The sequence below is a fragment of the Rhinopithecus bieti genome, unplaced genomic scaffold (genome assembly GCF_001698545.2).
Source record: "Rhinopithecus bieti isolate Rb0 unplaced genomic scaffold, ASM169854v2 scaffold_70066, whole genome shotgun sequence".
Lineage (NCBI taxonomy): Eukaryota > Metazoa > Chordata > Mammalia > Primates > Cercopithecidae > Rhinopithecus > Rhinopithecus bieti.
Genome location: NW_016826556.1, coordinates 270,205 through 288,100, shown reverse-complemented (window position 1 = coordinate 288,100; position 17,896 = coordinate 270,205). Strand labels below are relative to the sequence as shown.

At 37.9% G+C, this 17,896-nt stretch overlaps 1 protein-coding gene across 1 annotated transcript in view; it reads left to right on the top strand.

Annotated features, from left to right (window-relative positions):
* Positions 1 to 17,896, top strand: part of ROS1 (ROS proto-oncogene 1, receptor tyrosine kinase) — a 138,989-nt gene that overhangs the window by 89,867 nt on the left and 31,226 nt on the right. The window contains exons 33-37 of the mRNA XM_017863458.1: positions 8,201 to 8,318; positions 11,212 to 11,399; positions 13,207 to 13,290; positions 16,256 to 16,391; positions 17,614 to 17,776. Of these exons, the coding sequence (XP_017718947.1) occupies positions 8,201 to 8,318; positions 11,212 to 11,399; positions 13,207 to 13,290; positions 16,256 to 16,391; positions 17,614 to 17,776 (689 nt within the window). The remainder of the gene's footprint in view (positions 1 to 8,200; positions 8,319 to 11,211; positions 11,400 to 13,206; positions 13,291 to 16,255; positions 16,392 to 17,613; positions 17,777 to 17,896) is intronic.

The following is a 17,896-nucleotide window of genomic DNA, read 5'->3' as shown; positions in this document are numbered from 1 at the left end:
CTATGCAGCCATAAAAAGGAATGAGATCATGTCTTTTGCAGGGATATGGATGAAGCTGGAAGCCGTTATCCTCAGCAAACTAATGCAGGAACAGAAAACTAAACACTGCATGTTCTCACTTACAAGTGGGAGCTGAAAAATGAGAATACATGGACACAAGGAGGGGAACAGCACATGCTGGGACCTGTCAGGGAGAGGGGTAGGGGGAGAGAGAGCATTAAGAAAAATAGCTAATGCATGTGGGCTTAATACCCAGGTGATGGATTGCTAGGTGTAGTAAACCACCACGGAACATGTTTACCCATGTAACAAAACTTCATGTCCTGCACATGTACCCCAGAACTAAAATTAAAATTAGAAAAAAAGAATGGAGGAAAATGCTCCAAAACTTATAATAATTTTCTTTATTTTCATTTATCACTTATTTTGTGCCAAGTTGAGACATATTGTTAATCTTATCACTAATTCATGAAATCCATCACTAATAAAAACTTCAAGTGCTCATTTAAAAATATTTAATCATATTAGAATATTTCTGAATATTTCTTTTGTAAAAATTTCTTCTTAAAAAATGGGATACATGTGCAGAACATGCAGGTTTATTACATAGGTATACATGTGCCATGGTGGTTTGCTGCACCTATTGACTTGTCCTCTAAGTTCCCTCCCCTCAGCTCCTATCCCTCAACAAGCCCTGGTGTGTGTTGTTCCCCTCTCTGCATTCATCTGTTCTCAATGTTCAGCTCCCACTTATGAGTGAGAACATGCGGTGTTTGGTTTTCTGTTCCTGTGTTAGTTTGCTGAAGATGATGGTTTCCAGCTTCATCCACGTCCCTGCAAAGGACATGATCTCATTCCTTCTTATGGCTGCGTAGTATTCCATGGTGTATATATACCACATTTTCTTTATCTGGTTTATCATTGATGGATTGACTTGGTTCCATATCTTTGTTATTGTAAATAGTGCTGCAATAAACATATGTGTGCATTTGTCTTTATAGCACAATGATTTATATTCCTTTGGGTATATACTCAATAATGGGATTACTGGGTCAAGTGGTATTTCTGGTTCTAGATCCTTAAGGAATCGCCATACTGTCTTCCACAATGGTTGAAATAATTTACTTTCCCACTGACAGTGTAAAAGTGTTCCTTTATCTCCACAGCCTTGTCAGCATCTATTGTTTCCTGACTTTTTAATAATCGCCATTCTGACTGGTGTGAGATGGTATCTCATTGTAGTTTTGATTTGCACTCCTCTGATGATCAGTGATGTTGAGCTTTTTTCATATGTTTATTGGCTGTGTAAATGTGTTTTTTGAGAAGTGTCTGTTCATATCTTTTACCGACTTTTTGATGGAGTTGTCTTTTTCTTGTAAATATGTTTAAGTTCCTTGTACATTCTGGATATTAGCCCTTTGTCAGACGGATAGATTGCAAAAATTTTCTCCCATTCTGTAGGTTGTCTGTTCACTCTGATGATAGCTTCTTTTGCTGTACAGAAGCTCTTTAGTTTAGTTAGGTCCTATTTGTTTATTTTGGCTTTTGTTGCAATTGCTTTTGGTGTTTTAGTCATGAAGTCTTTGCCCATGCCTATGTCCTGAATGGTATTGCCTAGGTTTTCTTCTAGGGTTTTATGGTTTTGGATTTTACATTTAAGTGTTTAATCCATCTTGAGTTAAATTTTGTATAAGATGTAAGGAATGGGCCCAGTTTCAACTTTCTGCATATGGCTAGCCAGTTTTCCCAGCACCATTTACTAAATAGGAGATCCTTTTCTCATTGCTTGTTTTGTCAGATTTGTTGAAGATCAGATGATTGTAGATGTATGGTGTAATTTCTGAGGTCTCTGTTCTGCTCCATTGGTCTATGTATTTGTTTNTAGTTAGGTCCTATTTGTTTATTTTGGCTTTTGTTGCAATTGCTTTTGGTGTTTTAGTCATGAAGTCTTTGCCCATGCCTGTGTCCTGAATGGTATTGCCTAGGTTTTCTTCTAGGGTTTTTATGGTTTTGGATTTTACATTTAAGTCTTTAATCCATCTTGAGTTAAATTTTGTATAAGATGTAAGGAATGGGCCCAGTTTCAACTTTCTGCATATGGCTAGCCAGTTTTCCCAGCACCATTTACTAAATAGGAGATCCTTTTCTCATTGCTTGTTTTGTCAGATTTGTTGAAGATCAGATGATTGTAGATGTATGGTGTAATTTCTGAGGTCTCTGTTCTGCTCCATTGGTCTATGTATTTGTTTTGGTACCAGTACCATGCTGTTTTGGTTACTGTAGCCTTGTAGTATAGTTTGAAGTCAGGTAGCATGATGCCTCCAGCTTTGTTCTTTTGGCTTAGGATTGTCTTGGCTATATGGGGTCTTCTTTGATTCCATGTGAAATTTAGAATAGCTTTGTCTAATTTTGTGTAGAATGTCAGTGGTAGTTAGATGAGAATAGCATTGAATTTATAAATTACTCTGGGCAGAATGGCCATTTTCACAATATTCATTACTCCTGTCCGTGGAGATGGAATGTTTTTCCATCTGTTTGTGTCCTTTCTTATTTCCATGAGCAATGGTTTGTAGTTTTCCTTGAAGAGGTCCTTCACATCCCTTGTTAACTGTATTCCTAGGTATTTTACTCTCTTTGTAGCGATTGTGAATGGGAGTTCATTCTTGATTTGGCTCTCTGCTTGACTATTGTTGGTGTAATGGAATGCTTGTGATTTTTGCACATAGATTTTTTTATCTTGAGACTTTTCTGAAGTTGCTTATCAGTTCAAGAAGTTTTTGGGCTGAGATAATGAGGTTTTCTAAATACAAAATCGTGTCATCTGCAAACAGAGACAACTTGACTTCCTCTCTTCCTATTTGAATACCCTTTTTTTTCCCCGGTTTTAATTTTTTATTCAGTAGACTAAAACATGTTTTTAACAGAATATTATGTCATACAATTTCACTGGACTTTGATTTATTCTGTTTTCATTTCTTTTTATTGTTGTTGTTGTTGTTATTATTATTATTATTATTATTATTATTATACTTTAAGTTCTAGGGTACATGTGCATAACGTGCAGGTTTGTTACATATGTATACTTGTGCCATGTTGGTGTGCTGCACCCATCAACTCATCAGCACCCATCAACTCGTCATTTACATCAAGTGTAACTCCCAATGCAATCCCTCCCCCTTCCCCCCTCCCCATGATAGGCCCCGGTGTGTGATGTTCCCCTTCCCGAGTCCAGGTGATCTCATTGTTCAGTTCCCACCTATGAGTGAGAACATGCGGTGTTTGGTTTTCTGTTCTTGCGATAGTTTGCTGAGAATGATGGTTTCCAGTTGCATTCATGTCCCTACAAAAGACACAAACTCGTCCTTTCAGGGATGCCCTCTCTCACCACTCCTATTCAACATAGTGTTGGAAGCTCTGGCTAGGGCAATCAGGCAGGAGAAAGAAATAAAGGGTATTCAGTTAGGAAAAGAAGAAGTCAAATTGTCCCTGTTTGCAGATGACATGATTGTATATTTAGAAAACCCCATCGTCTCAGCCCAAAATCTCCTGAATACCCTTGATTTCTTCCTCTTGCCTGATTGCCCTAGCCAGAACTTCCAATACTATGTTGAATAGGAGTGGTGAGAGTGGACATCCTTGCTTTCAAAGGGAATTCTTCCAGGTTTTGCTCATTCAATATGATATTGGCTGTAGGTGTGTCATAAATAGCTCTTATTATTTAGAGATATGTTCCATCAGTACCTAGTTTATTGAGAGTTTTTAACATAAAGAGGTGTTGATGTTGAATTTTATCAAAGGTTTTTTCTGCATCTGTTGAGATAATCATGTGATTTTTGTCTTTGGTTCTGTTTATGTGATGGATTACGTTTACTGATTTGCGTATGTTGAACCAGCCTTGCATCCCAGGGATGAAGCCTACTTGTTCGTGGTGGATATGCTTTTTGATGTGCTGCTGGATTCAGTTTGCCAGTATTTTATTGAGGATTTTTACATCGATGTTCATCAGGGATATTGGCCTAAAGTTTGTTGTTGTTGTTGTGTCTCTTCCCAGTTTTGGTATCAGGATGATACTGGCTTCATAAAATGAATTAGGAAGGAATTCCTCCTTTTGCATTGTTTGGAATAGTTTCAGAAGGAATGGTACCAGCTCCTCTTTGTATTCCTGGTAGAATTCAGCTGTGAATCCATCTGGTCTTGGGCTTTTTTTGGTTGGTAGGCTATTCATTACTGCCTCCATTCCAGAGCTGGCTGCTGGTCTAGTCAGGGATTCAACTTCTTCCTGGTTTAGTCTTGGTGTATGCATCCAGGAATTTATCCATTTCTTCTAGATTTTCTAGTTTATTTGCATAGAGGAGTTTATTGAATTGTCTAGTGGTAGTTTGTATTTCTGTGGGGTCAGTGGTGATATCCCCTTTATCATTTCTTATTGTGTATACTTGATTCTTCTCTGTCTTCTTCATTATTAGTCTAGCTAGTGGTCTATCTATTTTGTTATTTATTTTATTTTTTAAAAAAAATGGCTCCTGGATGCATTGATTTTTTTTTGGAGGGCTTTTTGTGTCTCTATCCCCTTCAATTCTTCTCTGATCTTAGTTATTTCTTGTCTTCTGCCAGCTTTTGGAATAGTTTGCTCTTGCCTCTCTAGCTCTTTTAATTGTGATGTTAGGGTGGTGATTTTAGATCTTTCTGGCTTTCTAATGTGGGCATTTAGCGCTAATTTTCCTCTTAACACTGCTTTAGTTGTGTCCCAGAGATTCTGGTACATTGTCTCTGTTCTCATTTGTTTCAAAGAACTTATTTATTTCTGCCTTAGTTTCATTATTTACCCAGGAGCCATTCAGGAGCAGGTTGTTCAATTTCCATGAAATTGTGTGGTTTTGAGTGAGTTTCTTAATCCTGGGTTCCAATTTGATTGCACTGTGGTCTGAGAGACTGTTTGTCATGATTTCAGCTCTTTCACATTTGCTGAGGAGTGTTTTACTTCCAATTACGTGATCGATTTTAGAATAAGTACCATGTGGCATGAGAAGAATGTAGGTTCTGTTGATTTGGGCTAGAAAATTCTGTAGACATGTACTAGGTCCACTTGATCCAGAGCTAAGTTCCAGTCCTGAATATCCTTGATAATTTTCTGTCTTGTTGATCTGTCTAATACTGGCAGTAGTGTGTTAAAGTTTCCCACTACTATTGTGTGGGAGTCTAAGTCTCTTTGTAGGTCTCTAAGAACTTGTTTTATGAGTCTGGGTGCTCTTTTACTGGGTGCATATATATTCAGAATACTTAGCTCTTCTTGTTGAATTGTTCCCTTTACCATTATATAATGCCCTTCTTTGTCTTTTTTGATCTTTGTTGGTTTAAAGTCTGTTTTGTCAGAGACTAGGATTGCAACCCCTGCTTTTTTTTTTTTTTCTTTCCATTTGCTTGGTAAATTTTCCTCAATCCCTTTATTTTGAGCCTGTGTGTGTCTTTGCATGTAACATGGATCTCCTGAATACAACACACCAATGGGTCTTGACTCCTTATCCAATTTGCAAATCTGTATCTTTTAATTGGGGCATTTAGGCCATTTACATTTAAGGTAGGTATTGTTATGTGAGTTTGATCATGTCACCATGATGCTATTTTGCTATTTTGCATGCTAGTTGGTGCAGTTTCTTTGTAGTGTCATTGATCTTTATACTTTGGTGTGTTTTTGCAATGGCTGGTAACAGTTTTTCCTTTCTATATTTAGTGCTTATTTCAGGAGCTCTTGCAGAGCAGGCCTGGTAGTAACAAAATCCCTCAGCATTTGTTTGTCTGGAAAGGATTTTATTTCTACTTCACTTATGAAGCTTAGTTTGGCTGGATATGAAATTCTGGGTTGAAAATTCTTTTCTTTAAGAATGTTGAATATTTGCCTCCAGTCTCTTCTGGCTTGTAGGGTTTATGTTGAGAGGTCCACTGTTAGTCTGATGGGCTTCCCTTTGTAGGTGACGTGGCCTTTCTCTCTGACTGCCCTTAACAATTTTTACTTGATTTCAGCCTTGGAGAATCTGATGATTATGTGTCTTAGGGTTGATCCTCTCATGGAGTATCTTAATAGTGTTCTCTGTGTTTGCCAAATTTGCATGTTGGCCTGTCTTGCTAGGTTGGGGAAGTTCTCCTGGATAATATCCCGAAGTGTGTTTTCCAGTTTGTTTCCATTTTCCCCATCTCCTTCTGGTACTCCAAGCTACCAAAGGTTCAGTCTTTTTATGAAGTCTCATATTTCTTGTAGGCTTTTTTCATTCTTTTTTCTCTCTTCTTGTCAGCATGTCTTATTTCAATAAGGTGGTCTTCAAAGTCTGGTATCTTTTCTTCCACTTGGTCAGTTCAGCTGTTGACACTTGTGTATGCTTCATGAAGTTCTTGTGCTGTGTTTTTCAGCTCCATCAGGCCGTTTATGTTCCTCTGTAAACTGGTTATTCTAGTTAGCAATTCCTCCAACTTTTTATCAAGGTTCTTAGCTTCTTCACGTTAGGTTAGAACATGCTCCTTTAGCTCATCATAGTTTTACAGTTTTTTACTACCCATTTTCTGAAGCCTACTTCTGTCAGTTCATTTACCTGATCCTCCGCCCAGTTCTGCACCCTTGATGGAGACATTGTGGTCATTTGGAGGAGAAGAGGCACTCTGACCTTTGAGTTTTCAGCATTTTTTTCGTTGATTCTTTCTCATCTTTGTGAATTTGTCTAGTTGTGGTCTTTGAGGCTGCTGACCCTTGAATGGGTTTTTTTGTGGGGGCCCTTGTTGTTGTTGTTGTTGTTGATGCAGTTGTTGTCACTTTCTGCTTGTTTGTTTTTCTTTCAATAGTCAGATCCCTCTTCTGTAGGGCTGCTGCAGTTTTCTGGGGTTCACTTTAGGCCTTATTCAACTGATTTGCTCCCATGCCTGGATATGTAACTCAAGGAGGCCGGAGAGCAGCAAAAATGGGTGTCTGCTCCTTCTTCTGGGACCTCTGACCTCAAGGGGCACCAATCTGATGCCAGTAGGATCGCTCCTGTGTAGAGTGTCCCGACAATCCCTGTTGGAGGGTCTCACCCAGTTGTGTGGCACCAAGAGCAGGACCCGTTTAACGAAGCACTTTGTCCCCTGGTGGAGAGGGTGTGTTTCACTGCAGGGAAGCCCACTTGTCTGGGCTTCGCAGATTCCTCAGAACTACTAGGAGGAGAGGCTAAGTCTGCTGGTCCGCAGAGACTGCAGCCACCCCTACCCCTAGGGGCTCAGGCCCAGGGAGATCTGGATTCTGTCCCTGAGCCTCTGGCTGGAGTTATTAGAGATCCTGCAGGGAAGCCCCACCCACTGAGGAAGGATGGGTCAGTGTTAGACCTGAGGAGGCACTCTGGCCGCTGACTACCACAGCTGGTGTGTTAGGCTGTGACAACAAGTCTTGGGACCAAGCTGTCCAGCCTCACTGGCTCCAGCAGGGGAAAAGCACAGTCTGGAGCTATAGAAATGGATGCTGCATTTCCCCCATGCTGCATTACTACCCATCTTCTGAAGCCTAGTTCTGTCAGTTCATCCATCTGATCCTCCCAGGGAGATTAGCATGTTAGGCAGCTGGGAGTCCCAGTGCTGGCTGCTGCCCATCCCCCAAGGAGCTCAAAGGGCTTAGACAGCAGGCAGCAGAAGCCTGTGCTGGTCACCTCTCCCCCAGGGAGTTCAGTAGGCTTAAGCAGATTCCAGCTGAGAGGCCATAAGAACCTGCATATTCTAGGGTTGGAATGCTAGGCCCTGGTGGCGTGGGTTTGCAAGTGGGATCTTCCAATCCATGGGTTGCACAGTTCTGTGGAAAAAGCACAGTTTCCCTGGCTGGGTAGCATGCTAACTCACCGCTCCCCTTGGCTGGAGGGTGGGGGTTCCAGCCAAGAACCATGTGGTTCTCAGGTGGGCTCACTGCTCTTCCTTCTCTCTGTGGGTCACGCCAGCCTTCTAGTCAATTTTGATGAGCGAATCTAGATACCTTGGTTGCCAGTGAAGGATTCACACACTTATTATGGTTTTTTTCAGTAAGAACCTCTGAACACAGTTGCTTCTAGTCGGCCATCTTGGCCCTGCCTCTGTGAATATTTCTTTAATGTTATTTATCTTTCCTCTTAATATATTCTACAGGAAGATTTCAATGCAGAAGATTAATACTTCAAATATATCAAATCAATATTTTCTTTTTTTTCCCCCAAAGCTGGAGTCCCAAGTAAACCAGGCATTCCCAAATTACTAGAAGAGAATAAAAATTCAATACAGTGGGAGAAAGCTGAAGATAATGGATGTAGAATTATATACTATATCCTTGAGATAAGGTATGTGTGTTTGCAAAGTACTTGTAAGTGACAAAGAACTAAGAAGATAAAGTAATAAAAAGTAACACTATTTGTGCAAATGTATTTACATATAAACACAAAGATCTTTAGTTTAAGGACTCACATGCATCATTATGTTCTTTGTTCAATTCCTAGAGGTTGGTCTTGGCATGCTAGTTATAAAACAGATCACATCATTCTCAGAAATCTCTAACTGCTCATTGACACTTTATGGAAATTGTTTGATCATAGGCTCATGCAACCAATATTTACTTAATATCAGTTTTGTTTAAAAAGCTTAGCTGATGTTTAATGTTAAATGATGATGGCATGTAAATTCCTGATGATAATTTGCTTTAGCAAGGTGAATACTCTCTAGTGAGAATTGGTGATGAAGTAGGTATTTTTCATACTGTAAAATTAGGTCAGGTTCTGAAATTGTCTGAAACATAGAGGTCACACAGGATTCTCTATTCATTGTGAAGATTACAGTTTGCAGTGTGTTCCCAGGGACTGAAAACATACCATCGATGAAAACCAGCCACTGATGAACAGCCTCAGACCTGGCCAGTACGGGGAGCACGTGAACCATAACTGGCTCGGAAGGATGGATTTCATGCCAACTTGAGGGGAGAATTCCAAATTCCAAAGACACTCCTCTCACAGGACTATGAAACCATCTTTTTAAGAAGTTCCAAGGACAAAAGTCACTCCCATAATTATAGTCCTGGCAACTTGATCTTTGATCTATTTTTGCTTCATCTATCTCTGGCATTCCCATAACCTTAAAAAATATTCCTGCTCATACTAGAGAATTCCCTTGGCCCTTATTTCTAATTGAAACCTCCTGGAAGTTTCTGTCACTGCTTTTCATGCAGAGTGAAATACATTCTAACCTGCAGAACTGTCTTGGTGGTTTGTGACTGTAATGGTGTTCATCAATCAGGTCACACATCAGGTTTTTGCTAGGACCTCTTTAGTGTGTTACCCTGAGTAACACCTTAAGTGCTACTAAAATGACTCCATCTAAATACTTTGCATACTCCTTGCTCCAAGTCTCCACTGTCAGGACATGGACTATAAGATGACTGAATCATTGTTGTAACTTCAGTATCTCAAAATAAGTCCTTCAGTCAGGACACCAGTTAGACTCTGTGTACTCGCTGACGGGATAGTGGAAGTGCAAAGTGCATGAACTTGGGAGTTGAACAAGCCTTATTAGTTTCCAAGGTTGCCACAATAAAAGACCACCAACTGGGTGGCTTGAAACAGTAGACAGCTCTAGAGGTTAGAAGTCTGAAACCAAGGTATCAGCAGGACTGCTTGTTCTGATGGTTCTAGGGCAGAATCCATCTTTGCCTCTTAGCTTCTGGCATTTGCTGGCAGTCCTTGGTATTCCTTGGCTTGTAGATGCATCACTGTCATCATCACCTCCTGCATCACAAGGTTTTCTATGTGTCCAAATTTCCCTCTTCTTATGCAAGTGCCAGTCATTGGATTAGGGTCCATCCTAAACTACTATGACCTCATCTTAACTCGATTACATTTGTCAAGATCTTATTTCCAAATAAGGTCACATTAAAATATTCTGACTGGGCATGAATTTTGGTAGGACATGACTCAATCCAGTCCACAAACCATGTTTAAATCCTTGTTCTTTTCCTTTTTTGAACGTAAGTTTCCTCATCTGTAAAATGGAGATGATAATATCTATCTCACCTCTTTAGGCTGTTGTGGACTCAGTGAATTAAAACAACATTATGTAAAGCCCCAATACAGTATGTTGTAAATAGAAGGTGCTCAACCAACATCAGAATTCTTCCTTCTTTTCTCAATGGCCATTGTGTAGAGCCACTTCGCAAATTCTCAAGGGCCTCTTTCTTTTGGATCAGAGTTGTTTGGTTAAACAATGAAATGGCCAGTGCTAAAGGTGAGACTTCACAAAATGTGTAAAAACACTCTGTCCTAATGCTTTGCTCAGGATGGTCCTTAAAGAGACCCTCAGCTCCCAGGAACAGCTGTGACCAACTCTGCTGCCCTACTGCTCCCGATGTTCTTACCCTTTCCCTGCCTCTTATGAGGGCCAGCCCTCACTCTCTGTTGGTCTTCACAAGGATGAGTCAATTAGCAGGAGCAGAACCAGATTCTCCCACATATCCCTAAGCTTACTGTGGATTGGCACCAAGCCCTAAAACTATTGCGGTCTGTAAAGTTTCAGACCTGAAATGTTCTTCATTGTTAGAGAAGACATAAATGGAAGAACTTGAGCTTGCCTTTGATGATTCTGTGAAAAGTCATTCCAGTTACGTCTTTTGAACCCAGCCCTTGTGCTCTTTCCATGTTTCAAATGAAAAACAACTGGATTGACTTTGAGGTGGAATGTAGGTCAATACAAATAGAAACAACAAGCCTCAGAATCTCAGATATAATGATAATTTTGGTAGCTGAACTGTCACACTTTCCTTATCAATTTTGTATTCTGTATTTTATTGAAATATGGCATAAGTAAACTACAAATAATGTAAAAGACTGGAAATTGAGAAAATGGAAACTTCTCAGTTAAAAATCATGTAAGAATTTTCTTATAGGTTTGGAATTCTGGAGAAAGTTTCCTCTTACTATTAGTAGGAAAAGGGTACTCAGCTCTCTCTTGACCACTGATTACTCACAGCTTTCTTGGTGGGCTGAGTTAATTGACTCCATGCCTCACTAGGGTCACTATAAAAGCATGCTGTTAGCATCTGTGTTGCCAGATTATGGGAGAGGAATGAGGTCAAGGGTAAACTGTGCCAAAGGACATTCTCAGGAGTTCAGTCACTAAGAAGGTCTATGAACAACTAGAAATAACAGGTATATTGTCATGTATATTTTCTGTATTTATTATTTTTTACAGAAAGAGCACTTCAAATTTACAGAACCAGAATTTAAGATGGAAGATGACATTTAATGGATCCTGCAGTAGCATTTGCACATGGAAGTCCAGAAACCTGAAAGGAGTATTTCAGTTCAGAGTAGTAGCTGCAAATAATCTAGGGTTTGGTGAATATAGTGGAATCAGTGAGAATACTATATTAGTTGGAGGTATGTTACCATGTCTGTCTACTCACTAGCTTATTACCTAAAGGTTCAGTAATAAATATCAGTACATTCTTAACATTAGCAATAGATAACGGTGGCTATATATATATATATATATATCTTATTATCCAAACTATTAAACGATTCCATTCATGTGATGTGATCTTCCTAAAACATCATTATCATCATGTCATTTTTCTCCCCAATAATAATCAACCACCCTCTTAATTCCTACCACATCAATTCCATGCTCCTAATTAGGCTTCCAAGGCTGTTCACAATCTGTTCTATCCAGCCTTATTATTCTATTCACATTATACCAGCTTTATGACCACTCTCACATTATACATAACAGGCCTAAGACCTTTGTTTCTTCCCCAATATCTACCTCTTCCACTGTGTATTTTATTTTAGTTTATGATATATTGTCTTTCTTATCACATAGGCAGGAAATCTCACTGCCATATGTGATTCTTCCCTCTACTCAGTCATCAGGTCCTGTTAATTTTACCATCTTGATTTCTCTGTGATGAGTTCTCATCTTCCTCTTTCTACCTTGGCTTTCCTAATTTAAGGTATCATTTCTTGCCTGTGTCCTTGGCTTATGCATACTGCTGACAGTTAATCTAGTTGAAGCACAAACTAGATTACTTAACCCCTCTCTGAAATACCCACAATGGCTCTCCATTCACTGCTTTCAGAATCAGCTACAAACTTCTTTGTGGCATGTAAGGTCTTCCGTAATTTATCCTCCAGTCGTGGTTTATCTTTTCCAATATTTATGTTTGTGCTGTAGCCATATCAGACCAGTAAAAAGTTTTTATGTCACTTGGTTTATGGCCCTGTGTTTGCCTCAGCCTATAATACAGGTCCACACCACCTACCCTGTGCCCCTTAGCTGTGATTTCCTATTCTTTATTTTCTGCCAGTTGAAATTCTTCTCATCCTTCAAGACTTAACTTAAATGAACTCATCATAATGCTTACCTGATGCTCCTTAGTCAAATGAATTACTGCATTTTATACACTCACATGCTACATAAAACTTACATTATTCTTATTTATATTACAGTTAGTTATCTAGTTAGTTGTGTACAAAAGTTTGCTACTAAGCTCAGCAAACTTTTTCTGAAAAGAAGCAAATAGTAAATATGTTAGACTTTGCAGGCTACATGTGATCTCTGTAGCATGTTCTTCTTTTCGTCTTTTCTCTTCTTCTCTTTTCCTTCTCCTTCTTCTTAAAATAACACTTTAGAAATGTAAAACTTATTCATAGCTAATAGGGGGTACAAAATCAGGCTGTAGCCAGATTTGGTCCTCATGCCATAGTTTGCCAGACTCTGGCCTACATGTTTGTTTCCTCTACACAACCGAAACTACCTAAGATAAATTACCATGTTTGTTCCTCAGTTTAATATCCATGAAATTGAATATGTATGAAGATATTATACAAAATAATAATGTCAACTATTTAGTATACAAAGACTGAGATTTCTTGGTCCTAAATTTATTAAGAAGATATACATACTTCCTCAGTCATTTTAAAGTACAAAATTGAGTGGGTGTATTCCAGTGATTTGTTGGTAAACTAGCTCTCTGCAAAAAAAGCAAAAACACCTTGATTTTGATTTCACACGGCATAAACACTCTCCGTATGGATGCTTTCAAGCTACCAACTGTCTAACAAACAACTGGCTTGCAAAAATCCAGTAGTAGCTAGCTCTGCTATATTACTCTGTGTGCTTAGGTAGAGCTGGGGCTACTTAGCTTTTATCTATGGATTAATCTCTTTTTCTGATTTATATTATTAGATGATTTTTGGATACCAGAAACAAGTTTCATACTTAGTATTATAGTTGGAATATTTCTGGTTATTACAATCCCACTAACCTTTGGTAAGTATAATAGAATTTTAAAAAGGGGCAACAAACTGTTTACTTAACCATATCTGATTGATTTATCTCTTAGTTGATCTAATCTCCCACAGGAAATATTGCCTGATTAAGTTAATAAAATTTACATTGTTACCTTCTACTATATATTTATAACCACTAACTTCTGTGAATTGTTTTCTAATCTAGGCATAACTATTTTATGGAAAATAAATATGTACATTTCATGTTATACTTTAGATAAAACTACTTGCAAGGGCACCAAATTTTAGCTTTCTTTAAAACAGTATTTGTTTCTGATTGGCTGCATACAAATGTTTTGTGGCTTATAGTTTAAAATAAATAAAAGAAAAATAACCCTGGGTACAGAAAAAAGTATAGAATTAATGGGAGGCCAGTGACAATCTTTGGTTGGGATAGTTTTGGTTTCTAAGCAGACAGGCTGGTTTGGAATGAGTACAGCCTCTGTTGCAGAAGATCCATTTCTGGCTTGTGGGATCCACTCTTGCTTTCGGACATCTGATCTGCTTGTTTCAAATCCCTGCTCATTTATAAATGACCAGGAAAGCAGAAAAATTAGGTTAGGTAGATAGAAAGCTATTATTTTTTTCTAAGAAGATGTACTTTAATGATGGTAAAATGCAGTGAAAACCTCAAAAGGAATGGTCAAGTATTGATTGGACTTTTAGAGTTACCATAGTGATCACACATTCTTGTTTATTTCTATTTCAGCACAAATAATAAAAGCACTTTCTTTCAGTCCCCAAACTGTTTGAGTTTGGCTTATAAGATATATGGACCCCTATCTATTGCTAATATTGAGAGTCCCCAACACAGTGAATCATTAAAAGAAGGGCATGATTCTTACCAGAAAAGAACACTCAAACACATATTAAGAAAGTTGTGACTTATTTGTTACCCCTGTAACAAACAGGGGTAAGTTACAAGGGAAAGTTGATGGAAAAGTCACAAATTTGAACTCTCAGGATAAAGAAAACCAACATTTTACTGTGTTCTAAATCTTTATTCTTTCTGCAAAGTGATTGGAGTCACAATCTATATGAGAGCACTTTGAAGCTTGACTTCAGATTTTTTTCAAAGATTCCACCCAGATAATATGTGAAACTCCTTCAGTAAACTTGGAAAGCTAAAAATTTCAGCTGACCCTGCCAGGATTTTAACCTGTGGTTCCAGAGAGTCTAAGCATTGCACAGCTGATGTTTGTGCCACTAAGCCAGCCCCTCCAGAATTACGCATATGACTGCAGTATATTTGGCAGTTGGCATATAGGCTTGACTGCTTGTCTGCTTTCCTACTGGGAAGGAGAATTACATGAAGAATCCTTCAGCTGACCTTTGCTTACTTTCTTGTACATCACCATTGTTTAAACCCATAACTCTAGTGGATGAACATGAGATAATTTCAGACAACCTATTGTGCTTCCAAGACATCCTATGGATATCTGGCTTTCTCAGGACTTAAAAGGTCTTTATTCTGTTTGAAATTCATGAATTTTTGAGTCTAGCTAAGCTAATTCGGTTCTTTGCTTTTAGCAGCAGTGCATGTGGTTTTACTAGTAAGAGTGTGTGCATGCATGAGAAAAGGTTGACTCATTAAAATAACAAAAAAGTCACAATTATTTTAAAATTTGTATTGTGCTGAGGGCACTCATCAGTTATAAACATAAAATTAAGACAGGTTTTTAAAATGAGTGTTGACAGCCTTTGCTTCTGAGTGGTCGTATCTAATGTCTAACATTAGCCTTCTGCTGGGAGTAGAGGAAAATATAAACCTGTAAAATACAACTGCTGACGTCAGGAGCTTGCCATTTAATGAGGGAGGTAAGACATGCCTATGTGGAAAGATAAATAGCAAGATATGTGTTAAATAATAACAAAAGACAATAATAGATGAAATAAACAAGACAGTGCATAGGATAAGCACTCACAGAGAGGCATAATTAGTCTTTCAAGTTCAGATATGAAAGATTAGTAGCGGTTGCCGAGGTTTCAGAAGGCATCATTGAGGATGTGGGCTTACATTGGGCCTTTAAAAGTGAAGCATAAAAACGAGGTGGTGAGAACATTTCAAGTTCGAAAAATTAATTTAGCAAAAGGTACTTGTGATCTGTCACCGGGTAGCCCCTCAAATTGAATTTCATGTGAGTAAAACTCTAACTTCTTGAATATAGAAACTACTGTGAAATTAAGTTCAAATTTTAATGATCATCTCTCAAAGCATACTTGCTGTTTTCAACTTCTGAGTCAACAGTCCAGTAGAGATGGACAATCTTATTGACATAATTATATTTTAATATTAAAAAGATTTATTTTAATTATTATAAAACTAATACTCCTTATTATATAAAGAAGACAATACAAATGATTCTACAAGTAGGGCAGACCACTGCTAACATTTGTAACTTCGTTCCAATAACTTTTTCTACATATTTGGAGTATGTTGTATATGAACAACAATGATAAATACCTTGTACTGTGCAAAAATAAAAAATAAAAAAAAGAAAAAAAGAAAAATGACATTATAACTGAAAGCATTTTCTTTTCTACTGAGGGAGTATAACCTGGGATGTGACTGAACTCAAAAATGAATTTGTTTCACTAATAATTATGTTTGTTTTGGGTTTATTTTGACTCTAGTTTATAGGTGATTTTGACAATAAGTTTTAATATTAAAGATACTTTGTTTGTAACAACAGTAAGAAATATATTAAATTTTAAGAAGTGACATTAAAAGTGGTGTAGTATGATTTGTGTACTTTTATATGACTTTTTACCTGGATTGAATTAGTTTTTTAAAAGCTATTTTAAAATCAAATTATGAAAACTTCTATAACTATTCTACTGATAGGGTTCTTACATAAAACACTTAAAATGCATTGTTAGCATTTCCTAAAGGGAAAAAGAAGCAATATTTTATTTTGTAAATTATGTCATTTTTTCCTTTATAGTCTGGCATAGAAGACTAAAGAATCAAAAAAGTGCCAAGGAGGGGCTGACAGTGCTTTTAAACGAAGACAAAGAGTTGGCTGAGCTGCGAGGTCTGGCAGCCGGAGTAGGCCTGGCTAATGCCTGCTATGCAATACAGTACGTAGCGTGGGCCATCATTATGGAGCACGTAGGCAAAGGGTGGGCAACAACGAGAGTACCTATGAATTCTGCATTGCCCAGGACAGTAATGGTTTATACCCATTTTTCTGGCAGAATTATTAAAAACTTCCTCTTCCACTCTCAAATGTGGATGGCAAATTATGCGGTTATAAGAAAATACACAAAATACACTATTTTCCAGTGTTTTATCATGTAGCTCAAAAACAAATGAAAGAAAGAGAAAAATATTACATTGAAGAGAATAGATGGTAACGTGATTGGTTGACCTGGAGGCAGTGTTTGAGAGGAGAGTTTTGAGAGCCTTGTGTACGTGGTCAGCCTTAAGTATCTTACTCCATTTCAGAATTTGTATGATGATTGCCCACAAAACCTTCTTAAAACAGATGAGTTTTGAACTTTTGTTGTCATCATAATTAAGGAAAATATTCAAGTGTCTTATGCAAAGCTTCATTATATTAGGATCTATGCAAAAAGGAATTAAATGATCATAGGCCTTGCTTTCAGAAATTTATAATGCAAGGTGTAAAAGCAAAGGATTTGAAGTAGACAAAAAGGGGATCTAAATCAGCTGTTTAGAGGTGACTTTCCTTTGAGCAAATACTGCGCATATCTGCTACTCAAGATTCCCTATTATAAATGGAAAGCATTTTTAACATAGCAGCATTTTCCCCCCTTGTAGTATTCCAAGTGAGAAACTTGGCTTTCTAAAAGTTAACCTTATGGTGATGGGGTTGATCTTTTTGATCATAGTAAATTTTGTTTTACATAAGATGTCACATGTATGAAGTAGCTAAAGGAAAAGCTGATAAACCCAGATGCATTGATTACTAATTTGCAGTAGCTTTTTACACAAATTGGCAATCTGAAGAAGTTAATACCTACTAACTTTGACACAACAAGTTACAATACCTACTAACTTTGACACAACAAGTTACAATAATTGAGGCAATGCATACACATATACATTTTTATCAAAATTAAGTTGCCTAGAAGTGGACCATCATGCTCTGTCTGTGTAAAAGGTGGTAGAATAGTAAAGTAATTAGGAACACAAAGTTCCACATCACCATGTCACATAAAACACACAATGCTGCAAAGCCATTTCTTTCTCTCTCAATCACAAATACCAATACCAACACAAACTTGTATACCCTGTATATGTGGAGGGTGGGGAGACGAAAATGTTGCTATTTTACAGTACTCTTCCAACCCAAGAGGAGATTGAAAATCTTCCTGCCTTCCCTCGGGAAAAACTGACTCTGCGGCTCTTGCTGGGAAGTGGAGCCTTTGGAGAAGTGTATGAAGGAACAGCAGTGGACATCTTAGGAGCTGGAAGTGGAGAAATCAAAGTAGCAGTGAAGGTAATGTGAATCTTCGAACTCCTTGACACATTATATCACCATATCTACAAGGATTGACGTGGATATAATTATAATAAAAGTTGAGTGCTCTTTGTTGAAAAGAGGATGGGTTGAATGTCG